This window comes from Mustela nivalis, assembly GCF_964662115.1.
Source record: "Mustela nivalis genome assembly, chromosome: 5".
Taxonomy (NCBI): domain Eukaryota; kingdom Metazoa; phylum Chordata; class Mammalia; order Carnivora; family Mustelidae; genus Mustela; species Mustela nivalis.
Window position 1 is genome coordinate 134,836,819 of NC_139024.1, and position 24,171 is coordinate 134,860,989.

Genomic DNA, 24,171 nt, shown 5'->3' on the forward strand with positions numbered 1-24,171 from the left:
TCCTCACAGGATTTTCCATGTCAATGTTGATTTTTATTTACTTTTATTTCTTCTAAAGAGTAGCCAGCAAAGAAGTTTACCAAGAACTGTACTCATTGTTGTAACAAAACTGGTTAACTGCTTAGAAAAAAAAGCTTTCCTGCTTAATGGGTGATAAGTTTGCTTATATTTATAAGGCTTTCTTGACATACAAAAGAAAAGAGCAGTCTAGAGAAAGAAAAATACAAATAGGGTGAGAATTCTTTATTATCACTTGAACACATAAAAACCAAACGCAGAGCTTCAATCCTAAGGGACGTTGCTTTCTTCACAGGATAATTTGATCATTCAAAATGGATTTATCAGGGCACCTGGGTAGCTCTGTTGGTTACGTGTCCTTTGGCTCAGGTCATGATCCCAGGGTCCTGGGATGGAGCTTGGAGTCCTGCCATTGGGCTCCCTGCTCAGAGGAGAGTCTGCTTCTCCCTCTCCCTTTGCCCCTACCCCCTGCTCTTGCTTGCACCCTGTCTCTCTCTCTTTCAAATAAATAAAAAATAAGAAAAAAAACCTCATTGATTTTAGCACATGTCATTTATCAAAATATAGACTTTTTAAAGAGTTTTATAAGTTGTATAAAGTCCAATAAAGGTGATCCCTAGTTAGGAAATTGGATGGTTGCAATGATTGAAAAACAACAACAAAACATATTATCTAAAAGAGAACTGAAGGGTAATGTGTGGATAAAACACTCGGTTCCAGGATTAACTGACTCCCCTCCACCTCTTCCTTTCTGCCCCCCTCTGGCAAAGTAAGTCACTTCTTTCTTTGAAAATGCTTAGTCCCTGCCTCTGTCCTGTACCTCTCATGCTTTATTGTGATAATTTGCTTCTGGTACTTGTCTTCCAAAATAGTCACCATCCAAAAGAAGGATTTTGTCTCAGTTACCTTTTAACCTTTAGCACCTAAGGCCATGAGAGGCACACACACCTGGCTCATTTTCCACCTGTTAAAGGGCTGTGAGGACAGAACTTTCCATCTGGGCCCTGGTTGGGGAGCTTTCCAGTTCCTAGGACTGGAATCCTGTAGAATCCTCGTCGAGCCAACGGCACCTTAGAAGTCATCCACCCAGCCTCTCCCCCTGACGCCCAGACACACAACTACCTCTCATGGCGCATATCTTAGGGTTACTATGCCATGGTCATATATGTTGCAAATATTTTCTACAGGTAGAAAAAATTTATGAAATGAAATATGTAAATCTCTCCTTTATGACTCTGGTCATTTGTTTTATGAAGCCCTTTCTCACTCCAGGATTTTAAATATGTTCTCTGAGGTTTTATTTCAGTACTTTTATTACTTTATCTTCTTAATTTATAGCTTTATTTTTTCAGTTTCGGTCTTTAATCTACCTGAGATTCCTTCAGGGTATGAAGTGGAGATATTTTTTTTTCCCCAAAAGTCAGCCGATTGCCCCAACCCCCACTTAGTCCATCCACATTAATTATTTAACAAAATCCCACATATTCACACAGATTCATCATTAGACATTCTGTCTTCTTCTGTTGATTGATTTGTCGATTCTGAGAGCCACAATGCTTACATTATTATAGTTTGAGTTTTCTTTCATTTTCCCCTCTTTTTAAAAGAATTTTTCCTGTTTTACTCATTTACGTCTCCAGGAAAACCTTTAATTAGTTTATCAAATTGGGGTTTTGATTGGAATTATGTTAGAACTATAGATGAATTTGGGGCAATTCTTGCATCGACCACATTGGTTCTGTCTTGTGATATGGTTGCTGTAAGTCATTTTCCCTGTTTTTCACTCAAGTTTCATGGTTTCCTTTCTTCTCTTGCACTTCTATTAATTCCTAGATATTTTCTAATTTTGTTGATAAGGTAAATGAGATCTTTTAAAAATTTTTTAAAGATTATATTTCTTTATTTGACGGAGAGAGCGAGCACAGGGAGGGGGAGCAGGAGAGAGGGAGAAGCTGACTCCCCCCTGAGCAGGAGTCCTAGGCGGTCAGTACTTAAGCCAAGAACCCGGGATCAGGACTAGAGCCAAAGACAGATGCTTAACCAACTGAGCCACCCAGGCATCTCAGTAAAAGGGATTTTTATTACAATTTCTAACTTACTATCATGTTAAATAGAGACCTATTAATTTTTGTAAATTCATCTGGAATCTTGTTATCCTGTTGGTCTCATTATAACTAGTAAGTTATAATAGTTTGTGAATCGATTCTCTAATTCTCTAGATATTTTCTTTGTCTTTTCCCAATCCTCATATTTTAGTTCTCCTTCTTGAGCCATTTCACTATCCGGAATGTCTAGAAAAATGTATAATACCATATGTGATAAGAGGTCTTGTTTTGGTCTTGACTTTAATGGAAATGCTTGTAGTATTTTAATACCAAGCATGATGCTGGTTTCTAGAAGAAACTTATTAACAAGTTAAATGTTACTAAATGTTTTTCCGCTATTTATTGAAACAAGTATATATATGTTTTTCTTTTTTGTGATTCTTGTAGGTTTTCTCTTATATTGTTTATTCTTATTTCATTTTTTTTTCTCTATTTCTTCTTATATTGGTTTTCTTCTTGGAATTAGTAATTGAGTGATTACAACATGTACTACTAGGTTATCTAATGCTGAATTGTTCTTGCTTTCATAAGCACAGATCCACCTTAGTTACATCTATTAAAAAACGAGTGGGTAATTAAATTGTAGTATATCTATACAATAAAATACTGGTTGGCCTTGAAAGGGAATGAATTAATACATGTAGCAACATGGATGAATCCCCAGATCAGGTCAGGGGAAAAGTCAGAGACAAAAAGCACCTGTTGTAGGATTCCATTTATTTCAAATCCTAGAACAGACAAAAGTTATCTATAGTGATATCAAAAAAAATCGGTGGATGCCTGGGGTGACAGAAGTGTTCTATCTATTGATAAGGGTAGTGCTTTCATGCATATATACATTTGTCAAAATTCCTTGAACTTCATACATTAAGCGGGTGATTATAAACTATACTTCAGTAGGTTGATAAATAAGAAAAAAAATCTATGCTATTGTCACAGTCTTGCAGCTTGTTTTGTCTTTAGTACCTAAAACAGGGTATGGGACCTACTAGGGTGAATGGAGTAATTGCACTTAAGATAGAAATCCCCAGGGCCACCTGGCCTTCAGTGCTCTACATGATCCAGACTCTCCACTCCCTGGACACATCCCTCTTGTTCTTCCCTTTACTTGTTCATCTTCAATCACACCATCCTGATTTTGTTTCCCTAACCTTGTGTCTTTGATCACATTCTTCCCTTTGCAAGGGGAGTACCTGTCTGCTCCTAGATTAGCTGTGCTTTGGGGATTTACAGCTCTGTTTCGACAGTACACCCCGGGATAAGTATATCCAGGAGAGGGAGTAGATAGATACCAGCATACATACGCTGATAACAAGGTAAGTACAGACCAACTAATTACCAGTTTACCAAATAATGCAGAAGAAAATGCCTCCCAGAATGTTGGCACTCTTTCCTTGGGTTGCAATAAAGGAAAAGATATGAGCAAAAGCACAAGATTAAGGTGCCAGCAGCCATATTGGTACCATTGCTATCCAATGGGTGGTTAATCAAATGAGTTATTGGAGAACTAGTTCATGAACTAGTTCATGAACATAAGCTACCTCAGGGGCAAGGGCCTCACTGGGCTCATTGTCCATCGTTGCATCCTTAGAGCGTATTCCAGAGCTTAGCACATAATATACAGAGAATAAAAGTTAATTAGAAAAATGAGTGAATGAAATCGATTTGAACACTCTTAAGAGATATGTCATGCCACTGTTGTGGTTCAATGGAAGATGGTGAGCTTTGACTATGAAGGACTTTACATGTTCTAGGCTAACAATTTTTTTTTTCTGGAGTTACTATATTTTTGCTTAAAAGAAAACCCACAATCATTAAAAAATATTAATTTTTTTAAATTAGTTCAGCAAGTAATGTAGGACATGAGTGATAATAACAAATTAATGAGTTTTAAAAGCATAAAATTCCTGGTGTGCTCAGGTGGCTCAGTCAGTTAAGCATCCAACTGTTGATTTCAGCTCAGGTCATGATATCAGGGTCATGAGCCCCCTGTCCATGCTCAGTGTGGAACCTGCTTAGGATTTTCTCTCTCTCCCTGTCCCTCTGCCCCACCCCTTCCACTTGCAGTCTCTTTCTCTAAAACAAACAAACAAATAAACAAATAAATAAAATAAAAGCATATAAGTCCTTATAGTAGTATAGTTATGTCATGTGAAAGCAATTGAAAATTTTAATATCTCTTATTTTGCCTTGATTGAAAACACCTGGGTTTACCTAAAAATAGGAAAATCTTACCCAGTTTCCTAAATATTTCAGGCAACGTACCAAATTTTGCATAGAAAACTAAAATTTACAGTGCATATTCTATCTTTGAAAACTGACCTTTTAAAATACTGTACAGCGACCAAATATTTAAGTCATTCATAAACTCATTTATCTGCTGAAACAAAATATCTTATTACAAGGATTTGGTGTAACATAGTTACAAACTGAAGGAAGCGCTTGTGCAAGAACTCTTTGAAAACCTCTTTCAGTAATATCCTCTTGTTCTTGTTATGCATTGCCCTCCCCCCTTTTTTTCCAATTGTCCCACCTATGTACTAGAAAATCACCTTCAGGGGTGCCTGGGTGGCTCAGTAGGTTAAAGCCTTTGCCTTCCAGGATCAAGTCCCAAGTCCAGCTCTCTGCTCCGAGTCTGCTTCCCCCTCCTCTCCCTGCCTGCCTCGCTGCCTATTTGTGATCTCTGTCAAATAAAGAAATAAAATCTTAAAAAAAAAAAAGAAAAGAAAAGAAAGAAAGAAAGAAGAGAAAATCTCCTTCGTTCCATGCACACATGTGGTTTTGCACTACAAATTATTCTTTGGCAGTCTAATTTTGAACGGATCCATTCACCCCACATCACTCCCTTCACACCCCATAGACTGGGCCCCTGTCACCGCAGCTACTGACCATTCGATCTCAGATTGTAAAGTGCCTGATGTCAAGTTCAGTCTATATAATTAGAACACACTGAGCGTTTGGATGAAGAAATGCTTTAGAGCTGTACACGTTTGTGAGCCAGCCACCTCTCCAAGGTTAAAGTGTAACACATCCTTCTTCAGTGCCCCCAGCTGTTTGTTTGTTTTTTTAATGCCCAATTCTTCTTCCAAAGCATTTCTTGTCCCCAACAAGAGCGTTTTTTGTAGTGATCTCAGCTTTTGGCAGTGGCATTGGAGGTGAACAGGGTGCAGAATTCATGCCATGGAAAAATGGTAACTCAGCAGGTTCTACCAAAATGCCCTTTACCTCCTGCCTCTAAGCAATCCCAGGTCATATTCTTCCTTTCCAAGAGCAAGTTTATTTGAGATTGTAGAATTATTGAAGGTTTCCTTTTCAGTGGCTGAGACTGGCAGCTGAGAGTGGAATGGTAACATTAATATTGAAGGACAGACTCTCTAAGACTCACTTAGAATGCATTTCTCATCCCTCTGGGTGAGACTTGGTGGTGACACTCTGGGGACCTTTCAGCTCATGATGAATCACGGTGATCTCAGCACTGCGGAGCTCTGAGCTGCAATCCCCATTCCGCTTCTCGTCTGTAGAACAAAGACGGTAACACCCACCTCATGGGGTTGGCGTTAATACAAATGTCACGTATGAAACATGAGGCTGCCCTGTGTCATTCTTCATGAAGTTTGAGTGAGTCTCTCCCTGACCTAAACTGGGAGAAGTTATGGGCACATGACAGTTCTAGGTTACAATCTTATAATTTATTTCTGAGTGAGGAAGAATCAAGAATAGCAAGAACATGACAGTAATCTGTTTAAGGAAAAACACCAATGTAGAAATCGCCTGAGCAATTTGACTTTGGATGATGTTAAAAGCCCTCTTGATTTGGTAGTACCCAACCAGATTCCCCTTTTCTTCGGGTAGTCAAGACAGCGTTTCTGACCTATAAAAACTCTGAAGATAGGGGCGCCTGGGTGGCTCAGTGGGTTAAGCCACTGCCTTCGGCTCAGGTCGTGATCTCAGGTCCTGGGATCGAGTCCCGCATCGGGCTCTCTATTCAGCAGAGAGCCTGCCTCTCCATCTACTTGTGATCTCTATCAAATAAATAAATTAAATCCAAAAAAAAAAAAAAAAAAAAAACCTCTGAAGATATTTGGAAGCCTGTTCTCCAAAGCTGTACCTTTACAAAGTCTGGCTACCTTAATCATAATTTTTGAGTTCTAGCCTGGGAGATAAAATGGGAAAGGCTCAAGATTTGGAAACCTGCCTTTGGGAACATGCTCTCAGACCACTACGAAGATGTTCCCTCCTTGGGGCACTGGCCTCCATCAACTAATCTGAGGTTTGTCTTTTCACTCTCAATAGCGCATGATACAGGACTGAAGTTCTTAATTTTCACTTGGCCCAGCTTATCATAAAAAATGTCCAAATGCCTAGAAATAAATTTAACAAAAAGTTGTGTGTGTGTGTGTGTGTGTTGTTAAGAAATCACAAGTTCATGAACATACATTTGTATATGACCTTCTAAAATTTTATTGTTTTGCTCTCAGAGTTTAAGTCCAGCTGGTATGAATATTTGTTCAGGTTCAAGACAGGAATCAACTTGAATTACTTTCCATACGCATTCCCAAATATCCCAGAACAATTGATTGAAAAATTTCTTCCTTCACTCTCAACTTTGAAGTGCCATGTTTGTTACAGCTATGATGACCATATGACTTATTATCCAAACTGACTAAATTTTCAGAGTAAAAGAGAACATTGACATTAGTTAGAGGAAGTCTCAATTTAATTATGTCCTGTCACCTGGTTCTTCTTCCAAGACTGTCTTGGATATCCTTGGTCATTTACATTATTGTATAAATACTAGAACTACTTAACATGTTCCACCAAAAATATCTGTAGCTTATATCTATTTCTATGGTATTTGTACCATATATATTCTCCATTCTTTTCTTTTAAACTCTATTTTTATGTTACAGACATATTTCCTATAAACACCAGATAGTATTATTTGCAATCTAGTCTAAACATCTTTGTCTTTTAACTGGCACAGTTAGCCAATTTGCATGTTAAAGTTACCTAGATATTTGGTGTTTAATATACCATCTTGGTATTTCTCATGCCTGCTCTATGTACTTTTCTCTCATCTTTCTTCTTTTTGGATAGTTTATTTATTCTCTTTGGTTTTTTTTTTTTTTTTTTTTTTTTTTTTTTTTGGTTATAAACCCTTTCACTCCTCTTCCAGTGGTTACCTTAGACTATACAACATGCACCCCTGACTTATCAAAATAGAATGTAATTGTAATTGTGCTTCTGTTCTATTCTCTTCCCAGACAATGTAAGGACTTTAGAGTTTTCACCTTATTTCTTTCCAGAAGAAGAAAACAAGGAAGGAAAGCTTTCCGACAACAGATTTGCCAAAATGTTTTTTTTTATTCTGAAGACTGTCATCATGGACATCAGTTCCTTCAGGCCAAGAACTCCCTGTTTTACTCTTGGCTTGTCTAAGATCCAAGAGAACAAGAAGGGGACTGAGATGAGTCCGGCTTATAGAATCTTAGGAACATTTATTAACCAGCCAACTAGTTTTGTGGGAACAAGAAAATGCAGCATTTCAAGCCTCATTCCAAGCAGTACATGTATATCAATCACAGTCCACCCCCCACGTCCCCCCACAGCCTGCATAAAGCCATCCCATTGCCACAAAAACGAGTATCACATGACTGAAGTCAAGAACCTTCATCAAAAAACATGCAAGAAAACAGTTAACAAGTGAGATCTTGGCACCCCCTCTTTGCTTAATAGCATTTCCCACTATATTATTCTTTCTGTCATTTCTTAGCATCTTTTATGATAAGACACCTACTTCTTGACTCCATGTAATCCCACACCGATGCCACAACACGTAGGATAAAGGAGAATGAAAAGAAGAAGGCAGGCTATGACCTGGATAGCCTGGTGGCTCTAACAGTTTGAAAGAATAAGAACCACCACCAAAAACACTAATCTTGTAGAATAAGGGATCAGAAATCTTGGCCAAGGCAATTTTGTCTTTATAAACCAGGCCCTTAATTGAGGCCCTATATTTCCACTGAATATCCGTTTTTAAGCTTCCTTTCTACAATATGTGTTTCTCGATTTGGGCTTTCAAAATTCTGTGTGTAAAATAAATTACAGAATTACCATGTTTCCTTTGGTTACCAGAAGAGCATAGCAACTTCATAGACTACTATGTTGTCAAGAATCTAACACATCTCGTTTCTTTTTTTTTTTTTTTAACTTGCATTCAAAATCAATCACTGGACTTTGTCAATATAAAAAAAAATGGGAAAATAGATATCTGTGCCAAAGTTCATGGGTGTATGTAAAGAGGAAAGAGCTGAACTTACAAATGAAATTAAAGATCTGCTTAGGGATGGTAGTGGTATTGGCAAAGATGTGTGAAACTTGACACCATTAAAAGTGCAGCTAACAAAGCTCTAAGCTTGACCTCCTATTTCCAGTCTCTAAGGGGAAGAAAGTCTGCCCAAGAACAGGATGTGAGATGAGGGATTGTGCCGAATGAAGAAAATGAATGGATGGTCAGCAACAAAGTTCTCCTCGTGCATCATCATGGCAAAGGTGGCAATGCCTGCTGTAGCGGCCGCCGCCTCTGTGCCCTCTTCATTCACTTCCACAAAGGACTTGTGGACAACTTTTGATATGAAAAGATCCCTGGTTCCTGACATGCCAGACAGATCAGCCTTGCGACTAAAGAGATCCTCTATACCCAGGTGGGCTAGGTGGGAGTTGAGGTCATAGCTCTCCTCCAGTTTGAACTTGGGCAAGTGGACGTTGACTTCAACCCAATCCAGATTCTCAGCTTTGGTCCACTCGTGCAGTTTTTCCAGAGTCAACTGTTCCTCAATCTGGAATGAGAATGGGCAAAAAGAAGAAGTGAGAACAATTTTACATAAGCAAACTAGCAAAACATTATTGAAATGAACGGACCCATTATATCAGTTGTTAATTAGTCTCCTCCATGTCTTGTCCCCAGACAGATTCCATTTGGAAGATGTCATTTCTTTCCAGGGACTGGAGAGAATATAACAGAGATACAGCTGTTCCCTGACAGTAGCTGAAAATGTAGCTGAAAACTTTGGGCTTTGGAGTAGTCACATCCATGAGCCACTTGACAAAAGAATGACAAAGCACTGGAAAGGAAAGAACCATCCCTAAGCACACACCAAGCACCGGCCACTACCACACAAGGCAGGTGGATACAACCGGAAGAGACACGAAGCGTGAAGCTGGGAGCTGTTACCTTCTTGAGACCCGTGGACCCATCCTCAATGTCATCAGGCAACAGGATAATCATGCTGAGCTCCTTGCCCCGGTAAGGCAGTTCCAGCACACGGCACTTGAGGTCCTGGATGTAGCCAAATGGGAGTTTCTTCTTCTGATACATCATTTTCACAGTTTTTTGGTCTTTCTGAAGAGTTGAAAACAAACAAACGAACGGCTCACTCACATTTTTATCCCCATTCTCTTCGAGTCAAGGGTAAGTTTAGGCAGTTACCTCTCTCTTACCTTATTCAGACGGAATGGGGCATTCGCAGTGTCTTCCTTCCGGAACTCGTCCTCCCAGCTGCCTTTGAAATAGACGGCGTTCACCAGCACGAGTTTAGTCATGCTGTCAACCGTACCTGCAGCCAACAGTTCTGGAATCTTCCCTAAAAAGATACAGTTAGCTTTTTAAAAATAAATCCATCTATCAGAATTCCAAATTGGAACTAACAATTGATTAGCACTGAAATGCAATCCAAAAGCAAATTCTGTACTTAATTTTCCTTTCACGTGGTATGAAGTTAGGAAAGCCCTATCAGCATGTTTCTAATTTAAATAATCCAAGTAAAGGGCTAATGAGCTAAAACAGGACATTTCTCCTTTTCTGGAGTATATGGTAAACAATGAGCTTTATTTTAAGAATGACCATTCTTTTTCAGGAAAAAAAAAAAATATCCTGAACAAAAGTATTTGGGGGCATTAGTAAACCACTTTTTCAAATCCTCTAAGTAGAAGCCTTCTCTCTCTCTCTCTCTCTCTCTCTCTCTCACACACACACAGAGCAAAAGCAAAAAAAAAAAAAAAAAGCTTTTAGTACATATCCAAAAAGTAGGGCAGTTACTCCACTGAAACAGGGGATCCACCCTAGACCACAGACAGTGCTGCCCTGAACAACTCTTTGTATGGAAGACAGGTGTTCTGCAGGTGCCCTGACTTCTCCCACGACTAGGTCAGAGACAGCTGTGCTCGAAAGTCCCAGCTACCATCCCTGATTTCTTAGACAAGAAGTGGACCAAAATTATTTATGACCACAGTGGTTTGTGAATATTCACTCACAAGTATGAGCATATTCCTTTCCATGTGTATATGAAATAATCTGGGCCAGGCTAGATTTCCCTCAAATTTTTTATTCCTTTTATTCTACATTCAAGGTGAGTTTTCATTTTAAAATGGACTTTTGGGAACTTACGAGGGAAAATCTATTTAGCTACTTCAGTTAAATCATGCTGACATTTCCTCTGTGAAGAATTTTCTACGTGTGAACGCTGTCCAACTGGGTGGTGCAGAGTTCATGCCCAGGATGTACCCCAGGATTCCCAGGGTCAGGATGAGGGAACAGGAAAAAGGCAGAGGCAATCCCATGCAGGTGGGGAAGCTGGAGGATGAGAACGTGTGTGATGCTTACATTCTGCCCTCTCTCTTACCTTCCGTCTGCCCTTTGACCCACTCATTAATCACCTTCCTCGAATCCTCAGAGGCTTGCTGAAAATCCACACTGGCCAATTCAGCACCATACATTTTCTGAGTTGAAGCTAGGAACTCCTGTTTAAAAAAAAAAGGTAACGTCATGAATAACTCCTACTACATACAGAGATAGTTTCCTAAAATCCTTTAAAGCAGAAATGGTCCTAAAGGTACAAATTGCATTATAACAACAACAACAAAAATCCTAACATTATACTTTTTTTTATTATGGTTAAAAAAAAAAAAAAACTGGGGCACCTGGGTGGCTCATTGGGTTAAAGTCTCTGCCTTCCACTCAGGTCAAGATCTCAGGGTTTGGGATCCAGCCCCGGGCTCTCTGCTCAGTGGGGAGTCTTCTTCCTCCTCTCTCTCTCTCTGCCTGCCTCTCTGCCTGCTTGTGATCTCTGTCTGTCAAATAAATAAATAAAATCTTTTTTTAAAAAAACCCACAGAACACTAAATTTTCCACCTTAACTATTTTTTAATGTATAGTTCAGTAGTTTTGGTGTTGCATAAAATTTACCAATTCTTTTCCAACATTTGGCTGACATTTTCATAAATAAGCAAATACTGATTGTCCTTAGAAAAGAATTATGGAATTCACTCTTGATTTAGCAAAACAGCCAGGATCAATCTTTTTCACTGTGAAGACTATAAAATGAAGCCATCAATTAATGGGAGTGCTGTCTGTCATATGTTTTCATTCTGTCTCATTTTTTCTGAGTTTTTATAAAACTTTTAAAACATTTCTATGGCTTGGTTATGCTAGAAAAAAGTCTTCTTTGTCTAAGTGAGTTTTTGAACAGGAAGTGCAAAGTACTTACAGGGAGGAAATTGTACGTCTTCTCTCCATATAACCTATTAGCAAGTTTCAGGATATAGGAAGCTCCACGTTTGTTGATATCAGCATTCAGACTCTGAAATCTTGAATGAATCTCTTCAACCATATCAAAATAAAGAGTCTAAAATAAAGAAAACATTCCTTCTATAACATTCTTATTTTAAATTATAAGGTGATTCCTTGGCATTTGCTTCCACCAAACTAAATTAATGTGTTTTGGGTTTTTTTTTTTTTTTACTGATTATTCATGATCTGCAGCCCAATATTTTATTAATTTTTCATAGGTGAACAAATAATAGAAAATCCAAAATGTACAGCTTTGTGAGATACAATAATTACATCAGAAACTACTTTTATGGGGCGCCTGGGTGGCTCAGTGGGTTAAAACCTCTGCCTTTGGCTCAGGTCATGATCCCAAGGTCCTGGGATGGAGCCCGCATCAGGCTCTCTGCTCAGCGGGGAGCCTGCTTCCCTTTCTCTCTCTGCCTGCCTCTCTGCCTACTTGTGATCTCTCTCTGTCAAATAAATAAATGAAATCTTTCAAAAAATAAAAATAAAAAAAATAAACTACTTTTATACTACTTTTTGTTATAATTCTAGTTTTACAGTATGAGTGGTTAATAAACTCTTTATACAAGTCTGCTTTTTGTCCCAAAGAAAATCATAAATAAATCATGTGCTTATCTTGTATCTAATATAATTTCACTGAACGTTCTCAGAAATAAACAGAAAAAATAAGAAACATGACCCAGGTAGGAACTCAAAGTTACTATAGGCAGAGGGGGAATTTTTTTTTTTACTATACTATTAGCATCAGTAACTCACTTAAAAATAACTTCTTTAAACTTAATATTCGGCAAAAGTTTAGTTCCTCATGTATCAGTTACAAATCAAGAGTCCTTTTATGGTTTTATGAGGCCTGGGCTGGTTCTTTGCTTTTAAGACACAAGGAACAAACCTCAACAGTGTACAAAGTCCACTTCCTCACCAAGATACGGAATGTTTCCATAGTTGCTGCAATCAATCTGCTTCAGGGGAAATAGGGGTGGGGAGGACCTTGAAACTATTCTTTGCTGAAGGCATAAAGAAAGCCTCCAAATAGGAGCTGACAGGGAGCCCCAGGGTGGCTCAGTCCGTTAAATGTCTGCCCTTGGCCTCGGGTTTTGATCCTGGAGTCCGGGGATCAAGCCCCAGGCCGGGCTCCCTGCTCAGCCAGCAGTCTGCTTCCCCCTCTCCTCCTGCTTCTCCTCCTGCTCCTGCTCTGTATTTCTCACTTACTCTCTCTCAAATAAGTAAAAATTTTTTTTAAGATTTTATTTATTTATTTGACAGAGAGAGAGATCATAAGTAGGCAGAGAGGCAGGCAGAGAGAGAGAGAGAGAGGGAAGCAGGCTCCCTGCTGAGCAGAGAGCCTGATTCGGACTCAACCCCAGGACCCTGAGATTATTGACCTGAGCCAAAGGCAGTGGCTTAACCCACTGAGCCACCCAGGTGCCCCATAAGTAAAATTTTTTTAAAAACAGAAGCTGGTATTAACCTTCAGGGAGTCACTAAAAATTACTTACTACCAGAGGGTAAGAAAAAAAGAAGAGCTTCGAAAATTTTTAAATGCTTTCATATCTGCACTGATGTAGAGGATTGGTTCTTCATAAAGTACAGTCATAGAGGCTTTGCAGCTGGAACAGACCATAACTTGAATCCAGGGCTGGACCTTTCCTAGTATCAGCGCCCTGTACTTCAGGACTGGTACGTCAGAAAGCCCTTCCCTCTTGGCACTCCTTTCCCCTAGATTCCAAGGGAAGTCAGGGTTCCTCTCTTGGAATGAAAGAATACCCAGCACGGAAGTGGGCTCCACCCCCACAAAGGACAAGAGGAAGGTTGGGCATTTGCTTCTCCTCCTGGGAGTGAGAGAGGGACCAGCCACACCCTCAAGGGCTTGGTCCCCCACCCCTACCCCAGCCACTCCCTCCCTGCGGGGCCCTCCCACTCACAAAGGCACACTGTGTCACAGCCCACAGAGCCACACTTGGTGCCGGGCCCAGGGCTAGGCGGAGGCAGCACCGAATCACACACTTGCTTTGTCCCCTCGAAAGGACACCACTGCCAACTTCTCCACTGTGGAGCATTTCCTATGTGTCATTATGCTCAAAAGTAACATTACATAAACAGGCTCATCACATGCAAAGCAGAGAATGGAAAATCCTCGTCCAGGAAGAGATGTTCTGGCTTACAGAAAAGCCGTCATGCAATAGGCACACCACAGGGCTTTCATCAGCCTTCCTCACTGCCCTGCCCTCAGCCACATAAAAGACAGTGCCTGGCACATAGCAGGTGCCCTGTAAAGACTTGATCATAAAGGAAAGCCTGCATACAAATGGACTGTTCTTGGGGCTTCTTCTGAAATTCTGACCTCACAGTATATGGTTGAACACAGAAATACAGTTTTAAAAACACACCGTTAGGAGGGGTGCCTGATGGGGCGCCTGCGTGGCTCAGTGGGTTAAGCCTCTGACTTCAGCTCAGGTCATGATCCCAGGGTCCTGGGATTGAGCCCCACATCGGGCTCTCTGCTTAGCAGGGAGCCTGCTTCCCCCCCCACCCCCCGCTCCCCGCCATCTCACCCCACCTCCACCCCCACCCCCCCGTCTGCCTCTCTGCCTACTTGTGATCTGTCAAATAAAAATCTTCAATTAAAATTAAAAAAAAAAAGAGGGGTGCCTGAGTGGCTCAGTCGGTTAAGCATCTGCCTTCGGCTCAGGTCATGATCCCGCAGCTCTGGGATAGAGCCTCTCCTTGGGCTCCCTGCTCAGCAGCAAGTCTGCTTCTCCCTCTGCCCTCCCCCCACCCTTCACACTCTCTGTCTCAAATATATAAATAAAATCTCAAACACATACACACACACTGTAAGAGCTCAAAAGCATGACATCTCAGTACAGACTTGACCTGAGCAAGGAGACTCAAGGGAGAGCGGGCTGTTTTTGTTCGGTTCTGCTGACCTTGGACACCTGTGCTGCAGTATTGCCTCGAGTCCCCAGAAAGATCATGGCCAGGGCTGATGAAATGCTGAAGGGAGAGATGAAGATGTTCCCAGTAGGATTGTCCTCATTCAAAGCGCGGAACAGGTCCACGGCGAAATGGGTGTTGGCTGTGCTCAGCTGCTCCATGGTGAAGGCTACAACACAGAACAGAAGGCTCGAGCTGCCCACCGGCCACCACAGCAAATGAGGCAATCCGCATCTTCCCAGCTCCTCCTCGGCGGCTGCCAACCGCCCTGGAATGCCCTGAAAGGCCCTGCAACTTGTACTTTCTCTTTCTCACTTTATTTTTAGGAGGGCAAGACACTTACCACATGCACGCATGTGGGACTGGGGATGACCCCCGCAGGGTCCAGCTATGTAATTTCACCAAGGGATTTAGCAGGGACCCCGGACTAGGGCACCCTAAAGGGCTCTGCCCTCACAGACAGGCTGAGGAGGGGCCCTCAGGGAGCCTCGCCTACTAAGTTTAGGAGCACACACATTGCTGTGCACCTTTGGTTCAAGTCCCTGATTCATCTGGGCAATGAATCCACTGTCCTTATTTACCTGCAATAATGTGTCTACTAGAAAATCATTACTACCTACCTGCGCACTAAAGCAAATTCCACTGAAGTAAATATAATTGTCCTCATTATTGAGATTTAGTCTAACGCTTCCACAGGTTAAGTATCGCAAGTCTCATAACTTAGTGTTGGATGTGAGTGCTTAAAAACACAACACAGGCCCCAGGGTGTGGCAGGGCAGCGGGACAGGGAGGTGACAGCTATCTTCTCTGTCACTCTTGCAACAGTTAGGGGCACTTGGCCTTGGGTCTCAGCTCGGCCACTGACTTCTCTCAGAGCCTTAATGTCCCCACAGAGAGGCCAGGAAGACCACCAGCTATGCTGGCCGCCTAGCGGGCAAGGAATTAGCTACATTACTGTTAACTGATAAATCATCTCACGGATCTGGCCTCCTTTCTCTTCCTCCTGTGGCAGCTCCCCCGGCCTGCGCTGCCAGGAAACTGCAACAAACAGCTCAGGCGAGAAGGGAGAACAGGAAGAAAAACATTCCGATCCCGGGTCCTACTGACTCCAGCCGCCACGCACTGACCTCGGCCCTCGCCGGCCTAGCGCCCCCCGCGCGGCGCTAGGGGATCCGGGCTCCCGGGGGCGGGGCGCACGGCGTGGGCTGCGGCGTCCGGCGCAGGGCAGGGGGGCTGCGCAGGGAGCGGTCCGCGCGCAGGGGCGGGGGGCTGCGGGGATCACTAGGCACCCGGGGCTCGGCGCCTATGGAGTTCCGGCTGGCCTGTTCCGCCCGGCCCACCTCCCCAGATTCCCCGGCCCCGCCTTACCGGCTCCGCGTTCGGACAGGCTCCGGGTAAAGAAGCTTACGGTCCGAAGCCCTTATAGCTGCGGAAGGGGAGTGTCGCCCAGGCAGGCGGTGAGCAGGCAGTAGGGCAGGGCCTTGGCCCTTCCCCCAGAGGACTTCCTGGGAGTCGGGGCTTGGAGGCTGGCCTTGTAGAAGGGAGGTGAATGTGGGCTCCGCGCAGCGTCCCCCTTTCAACCCCTTTCTGAGTTATAGGCAAAGTCAGATCCCTGGCAAGGATCTGATAGGCTATTTCTGACTAAGATGTGAATGACTGCCATGATTACAGTGTCACCTCTTAGAGGAGAGACTAGCACTGTTGAGTGCCATGCCATCTGTGTATGATATACTCCAAACTTGAAGGTTATTTGTTTTATTTATTTTTTGGTGGGGGAAGCAAAGTAGGGACCTCTTGTGTAGGCCGCAAAAGGGGTTTCCAGAATAAGAGAAAACAAAGTCTGGTCCAAACAACATCCTTGCTGTCACTGTCAGGTACAAAGTGGGCTCCGCTCCAATACTTCCTTCACAGGTGATGACCGCATCAGCTGAGTCAACTCACACGCCACACACCATGATAACTGACAGCTGTGAGCAATGAAGAATTGCTTACCCACTAGAGTAAAATGTGGACTCAGCAATTTTTCTTCCTGTACTATTAAAACAGAAGGACTGTGGTTGAGTAGTAAAGGCAATAATTATTTCTGTGGGGTTTTTGTCTGTTCGTTTCTCCTTTTAAAATCCAGCTATGTAATTTCACCAAAATGTATAGCGCCCAAAGGTATGAAATAATTCTGTATCCATGAAACTCCTCCCCTGCTTTTTTTTTAAATATCACCATGTAAAGGGGACAAAGGAAAATCCTATTGCTTTATTAGTACAGATAATATAGTTTGAATAGATTAGGAGATCTCTTTCAACTGTGAGAACTTGTTTATAATGAAAGGAACTAAGAAAGATCACAGTAGTGACTAATAAAAATACTGTCCATAGTTATTTTAAAAAGCAAGTATTTAATAACTGGGATTGTAGAGTGCTTTACAATTTACTAGGATAAAGAAATCAACATTTATGGAAAACCAATCGCAATTAAGTTGAAGCAGTTTGATCAAATCTGGTAAGCTCTCCACCAATTATCACAAAACTAGAGAACAATTCAGTAGCTTCTGCGAGAAAGTCAAGTGCAAAGCTGTACTGAAAAATTAAATTAAAATCTGAAACACGTAAACCAAAAAAAGAAAAGTGTTCTGAATTTTTATTTTTTTCTCCTGACATTTTACATTTGTGCTTATCTGGAGTTAGTAGTAATCTGGGTCAAATATAAAATGAAACCATTTCCTAAATCAATACATTTACTGTCTAAGGTCAAGACAAAGTATTCTGTTGTATAACTTTGGAATGTCCTTCTTGTGGCTTTAAACTGTGCATGGCCCTCTATCAAAGGTCACACCGAGATACCCTCACACCCTGGTGATGGCACAGCCGGTTTGGATAATGCTTGACCTATCTACTGATCTCAAATGCATGCTTACCCTACTGTGATCCAGCAATTTCACCCCAGGATTATACCCAAGGAAAATGTTTAGGAGGGTGTGCACCTGGAGATACATATAAGAATGGCTCTGACAACGTTATTTATATGAAACCTGACCTGGAAACCAGCTAAATGCCCATCCACAGAAGAACAGATAAATTACTGCAAAAGAATGATACACAACAGTGGAAATGAACACACTACAGCAATACACAACAACAGGTCTGAATGTTACCAATACACTGTTGAACAAAAGACTTCAGACACTAAAGATTCTGGTTCTAGTTACAGAAAGTTCAAAAACAGAACTAATTCAGGGTATTTGATGTCAGGAAAGACATTCTCTCTGGGGAGGAAGGAGCACTGTACTGATTCTATTTTCTTGTTTGCTCTGGCATTTGGGGACCTGATCCTGGAGTGTCTGCCCCTACCACAGCTAGCTAATTCCTAGAGATAGTGAGTGGTTCCCATGATAGCGAAACTTGGGTATACAAACCCCACCAGTTCCGTGACCGTACTCTCAATTATCTTTTTCATCAAACTCTCACACCTCAAGCCAGTACTCCCACTGCCCTAAATCACCCCAGGGCAAGGCACCAAACAGAGACCACCTGAATAGCCCAGAGCCCAGCAAAATTATTTAAAGCTCCCAGTCCTACGTTTTCTTAGTGTACCTACCTTGTCTTGCCATTCCTTCCTGTAAGAACCCCAGTAAAGTCTCCGGGCCACGCTTTGCCTCTTGCCTTCTGCCTGGGGTGCTTCCCAGGTCCTGCATGTTCTGGCATGGTGTGGTTTGCCTTTTATTTCCAGGGATCTATGAGTATACACCTCCTTCAGGACTATCATGTCCATGTCAGCAGTCCTACCATAACTGACAAAAACGTATCCCAGGTTCATCTTTAAACACAGGGGGCATGAGTAGGAGCAGCATGGGGTAGGGAGGGCTCTGGGGTACTGCTATTGTGGCATTTCTTGACATGGGTAGTAGCTACACAGGTGTATTCACATTGTGAGAATGTGCTGAGTTGTACACAAAATTTCTGTGCTTTTTTTGTGTGTATGTTATACTTCAATAATAATTATACTTTATATATATACTTTATATATATATATACTTTATACTTCAATAAAAATTATTAAAAAGTAGCAACAAAAATGATAGTGATTATCTTTTTTTCTGTCCCTCCTTTTTCCCCTGCTGCAGGGTCAATCAGCTTGAAGCTGGCTGGCATGTAATCCAGCCTGTCCACCCCATAACTGTGTCCACAGTTTGTGCCCAAGGGACCCAGATGAGCTAGAGAGCCTCCTGCCCTTCCTCTCTCCCAAGTCCAGCGACACACAACTCTGAATCCAGGAAAGAAGCCCTTCCCATCTACTCCTGCATGTGAGCACACTTCAACCACTACTTCAAGGGGCACAATAAAGGAGATGCAGTATAAATTTTTCAAAGACCAATAGCCAGATTTATAAAACCCAGGAGAAAAATCTCAAGCAGCACCAATAAGTGTTTGAGAAATAATTGTGTTTGTTATTGACTTCTAGGTTAATTGCACTGAGGTTAGAGAACATGAATTCTCTATTATTGTCATCTTTAAAAGTATTTTCAGATTTGCTTTATGGTCCACATTATGGTCAATTTTTGTAAATACTCCTGTGCATCAGAAGAAAAGATATATCCGAAATCCATTAGGGGCAGTGTTCTATATATGTGACCATTAGGATAAGGGCAATTAATCATTTTATTCTGCTCTCTGCTTAAATCGACCAAGCATATTTAGCAAGACAGTTACTAAATGTCAGTATTACTATTGACTAGTGACAGATGGAAAATGAAATTAAAAGAAAGATATCACTTAAAGTAGCCTCAAAAAAATCAAGCAAGTGGAAATATGTCCAGCAAGATATATTTTTAAAAACCTCTATACAGAAAGCTTTTAAATATTAAGAGAATTTTTTTTAGAAATCTAACTGAATAAAGCAGTATCTCATGTTCAATGAGGGGAACTCACTATTGGTGAAGATGGCTGTTTACTTCTGATTGATTTTTTAAATCAATCCCAATCCTAATCAGTATTCCAAAGGAAGTGTGTGTGTCTGTGTGTGTGTGTGTTTATACGTGCGCACACCCAAGCTGATTATAAAATTTGCATGGTGTTGTAAATGATCAAAACACTCTTTTTTGCTATTGCTATTTATTATTGATCAAAACACTCTTGAAGGAGAACAAAGCAAGGGGCCATGTTTCTACTATATCTCAGAACTTATAAAGCTGCAATAATTAAAACAGCCCAGTACTGGTGCAGGGAGAGATGACAGGTCAATGAAAGAGAACAGAGGGTCCAGGAACAGAGCTTTGCATGTACTGACATTTGATAGAAGTGGCAAGGTGTCAATGAGGAGAGGATATAATATTTAATAGGTGGTAGAGACAATTGAATATCCAAATGCAAAAAGTAAAGAGACAGCTGGGGCTGCCTGGCTGGCTCAGTCCATAGAGCATATGACTCGATCTCAGGATTCTGAATCTGATCCCCATGTTGTCGAGATTACTTAAAAATAAAAGTCTTAAAAAAGGAAACGAGAGAAAGAAGAAAAAAATTCCTCACCTTACCCTATACCAAAAAAAAAAAAAAAAAATCAGTTCCATGGATATTTAAGAGTATGAAATACCATGTGAAGAGTAAAATTAACTAAACTTCTAGAAGAAAATGTAAGACATTTTTCCATGAGTTTTCAAAGAAAGCATTTAATATAAAAGAAGCAATTAATAAGTCTGACTACTTTTAAAATAAGAATTTCTGTTTATTACAAAGACAAAATAAGAGAATTAAAAACATAAGTCACACAGTTGGATGAGAATTGAATGGCACATGATGGACAAAGATGGTTATCACAGTGCATGCACACATATAACTTATACAAATCACATTAAAAACTTTAAAAAAGGCAAATGATCTGAATAAACACTTCAAAAAGAGAAAAGCCAAGTGGTTTATAATGTATGAAAAAGTGTTAAATACAAATTTTAATGAGATACTTTGTACTTACATTGGCAAAAATTTAAAATTCTGACAATTCCAAGTGTTGACAAGGATATAGAGCCACCAGTATTCTCTTGCTCCTGGGTATATTATGAACTGATAAAAACCCCTTTGGAAAATAGTTCAAGGTTATTTAAGAATGTTGGCCCAGCAATTCTTCCCTCTCCTAGAGAAATATGTTCACATTTATATCAAAGACATGTACAAATGGGCAACTGGGTGGTTCAGGTCATGATCCTGAGATCCTGGGATTGAACCCTGGATTGAGTTCCCAGCTCAGTGAGGAGCCTGCTTCTCCCAATTCCCCTGCTAGTACATGTGTACGTGCTCTCTCTCGCTCTCTCTCTCTCTCTCTCTCTCGCATAAATAAAATCTTCTTAAAAAAAAAGAATTGTAAATAATATTCAAGGTAGCTTTATTGGTGAACTGCAAAGATCAATAGTAGGAGATTGGATACGTGAACTGGGATATATCCATTCAGTGGAGTGGAATACTATGTAGCAATGAAAAGAGGCAAATTATTGCTGTGTTCGCAACATGGATGAAATTCCCAAAAATAAGTTGAGCAAAAGAAGCCACATTCTAGCGACTACATTTCAACATTATCTCATATATATCAATCTCAAAGTCAAGCTAAAGCAAACTATGCTATTTTAGAGAGAAGCAAGAACATGGTTGCAAAAGTCAGAAGAGTTGTTACCAGTGTGGGAATGTGGGGGCTGTGATCTGGAGGGGTCACATGGAGGGGAGAGTATTTGGTATTTTGAGCTGGGTTACTTGAGTGCATGCTTTATAATTAGTTGTTCCACAACTCTTATAATCTGTGCAGTACATTTTACGATAAACGAGGTAAAATCATACCAAGTGATCTAACAGACTAACATAGCACCAAATGCCTGAAAAGCTGGTGCATCTGTAATTATAAATTAAATTAAGAGAGGAGTAGAACATAGGAGCCAGAGATAAAGGAGTACTGGGCAGGTGCGTGAGCAGGTGAGCTGATTCCCATAGCAATGCTGCCTCCCTTGACAGCCCTTCCGTGAGATTCCTCCCTTGTGCTCTGTGCTGCGTGGCCCCCTGCTGGAATGCACTGTGACAGGTGCAGCGCTGACAACAGAGGGCTGTAAGGAGTGCGTCCCCATGGGACACGCCAGGCGGTGTTGCCAGACCCTGTCCTCTCAGCTGGCTGCCAGTGTTGGTAGCTCTATGCAGCAGTAGCTGAATTTTTTTTTTTTTTAAACAGACTTTTGATTTTGTTCAGAAGTTTCCAGTCAGATAAAAGCCAGGGAGAAAGTAGGGAGAAAGAGCTTGCTGTGCACTTGATGGATGAATTGAGACTAAGTACAAACAAATCTGCAAACTTGCCATTCTTGTAAAGAGTATGGAGACTCATTGGTGAAGACTGTCAACCTTGAGTGAAGTCATCTGACATGCCAAGTCACCGCATGAAAGGCCGAGTGCTCCCAAATCATTGCCCCAAAGCCAAACAGACATCCTAAAAAAGGAACTGAGAAAAATAAAAAATCAGATGCTTAAAATGATATAAACTGCTTGAAGACATTGTAAGAAAGATAACTTCATTGAGACGGAATCAAAGTCTGTCAAACCACATGTGCCTTTTCCATGCAGAATGCAAGGGAGAGCGAGCATTCCCATCCACTTCCTGATCAATTAGTTTGGGTTGGAAAGGAGAGCTTCCCCCAGTGTTCACACAGACGGTCTCCAATGCTGTGGGCACCCTCCTTCCTCCCAGTATAGTCTGAGGACTCATTGCCAGTGGGTGGAAGGGAGCTCTTCCTAAGACCTTCCTAAGACCTCCTCTTCATCCCTAATGTTGGGCACTGCCAACATTACTTCCCACCAAGTCTTCCCAGCCCAGCTTGACCTCCAACAATAAAGAATATCAGTCCTCCATGGGGTGACCCTCCAGCTGGACTTGAATTATTCCTCCTGCCCCACATCTTGAAAGTAGGAGACTGCTATACTTAGATTTGCCTTGACCTTCAAAACAAGGTGATCACTGATCATCCAGAACCCCCATAAAAATCTTGATTTTTTCTCCCTCTCTTTTCAAAAGCCATTTTGAATTGTTTTGCTATTCAATGTAAGATACTGTAATTAAGTGAACTGTTATACTTTTAAATAACTTGAAGTTTGGCTGAGTTAAATGCCTCACAATACTGTTTTATAAATACATTAAATGTGGTTCTTATGAGTAACTATTTCCATGTTGTTGTGGTCTCTAGACAAGATATTTTATCTTAGATAATCCCTCAAGACATAAACAAAATGTACAATATTCCATGGGTATGGAAATATTTTAAGCTTATAAAGTTATTTTTGTAAACCAAGAGCATTATTTACTGTAGTTGAAAGAGAAATATGACAATTACTGGCTATTTACTTAAATAATTTTTCAACTTTTTTCAGTAATTTACTTTTAACTTGTTAAAACAAGAAGAATGACTGAAATCACTTTGTGAATAATGTTTTCCTATAAACAGTGTGAGAGTTTTAGGTGAGACACAGTAATTTCATGAAAATGAATAATTTTAGCCCTGACCAGTGGCTACAGGTGACTAGACAGTCTTGGGAAATTCTACACCAGTTACATTCTCATATCTTGGGCAGCTTAATGATTGGGGTAATAGAAATGGAGAAAACAACCCCTCAAAGTTTCTTCTAGTACCTTTACTTTCCGCCAAAAACAATGGGACAAACTCCATGTTTAAATTTCAGCTGCATAACAGAGTCTCATCCACTAGAGGGCTGAATGTCTTCATTATAAAATAACGAGGGATCTGATGTCCAAATACCGGGAACCCTCCTGGAGTTCAAACAAGATCAGTCCCCTTTCTAGGATACCTGAAGTTTCCAGAAAATTAATTTCCTCTTACAAATATGCATGTCAGTCAGGGCTTTCCTTTCACCTCACCTCCAACTCTTTCCCCCTCATTTCATAAGGTTGTTTTTTGTTTTTAATATCTCAAATTAGAAGGCCCACTTTCTTCCAAATCTTTGTCCCTGCTACTATCTGGCCCTGGAGTGACTGATTCCTTTCGAGTCTGGCCTTTGCTAGATGCCCCCTCTGTTGAGATTGACCCTGGCCATGAGGACTCTGTTCTTATTCCAAGTGACTTTGTTTGCTTTCCAGCACCTGTCTCCAGCAGAAATTATCCTGCTTATGAATGAGTCGTCTCTCTCAACAAATTATCCCATCACAGCAATGGGGCTTTGACCCCGTTTTCACTGCCACATCCACAGTATCCAGAACAACACCTAACGCATGGTAGAAGTTTAGTAAATATCGTTGAAAAATACCTGGGGGTGCCTGGGTGGCTCCGTGGGTTAAGTGTCCCACTCGTGGTTTTGGCTCAGGGTCATGAGATCGGGCCCTGTGTGGGACTCCACGCCCAGCAGGGAGTCTGCTTGAGATTCTCTCTCTTCCTCTGCCCCTCCCCCACTGCATACGCCCCCCATAAATAAATAAATAAACCTTTTTTTTTTTTTTTAAATAAAATGCCTCGAT

General features: G+C 41.1%; 2 protein-coding genes across 2 annotated transcripts in view; both read right to left on the reverse strand.

Moving 5' to 3' along the window:
• Window positions 1-7,467: 7,467 nt before the first annotated feature.
• Window positions 7,468-16,277, reverse strand: SERPINB1 (serpin family B member 1). Its single transcript, XM_082730901.1, has 7 exons — window positions 16,057-16,277; window positions 14,682-14,857; window positions 11,669-11,806; window positions 10,805-10,922; window positions 9,624-9,766; window positions 9,358-9,525; window positions 7,468-8,962 (listed from the first exon to the last, which is right to left on the reverse strand). Exons 2-7 carry the CDS (start codon window positions 14,847-14,849, stop codon window positions 8,561-8,563), a joined length of 1,137 nt encoding a protein of 378 aa, XP_082587027.1. The 5' UTR covers window positions 14,850-14,857; window positions 16,057-16,277; the 3' UTR covers window positions 7,468-8,560.
• Window positions 16,278-20,381: 4,104 nt separating this feature from the next.
• The window catches only part of SERPINB9 (serpin family B member 9), a 48,512-nt gene continuing 44,722 nt past the window's right edge, over window positions 20,382-24,171 (reverse strand). The window contains exon 9 of the transcript XR_014311842.1: window positions 20,382-22,149. The gene's annotated coding sequence lies outside the window, so the exon portion shown is untranslated. The remainder of the gene's footprint in view (window positions 22,150-24,171) is intronic.

Excerpts from the sequence above, each read along its gene's own strand:
- SERPINB1 (XM_082730901.1), bottom strand. The coding sequence starts at position 14,849 with ATGGAGCAGCTGAGCACAGCCAACACCCATTTCGCCGTGGACCTGTTC. Across the intron at positions 10,923-11,668 it reads AGACGTACAATTTCCTCCCT|GAGTTCCTAGCTTCAACTCA; the intron begins GTAAGTACTTTG and ends TTTTTTAAACAG. Across the intron at positions 8,963-9,357 it reads GGTCCACGGGTCTCAAGAAG|ATTGAGGAACAGTTGACTCT; the intron begins GTAACAGCTCCC and ends TTCTCATTCCAG.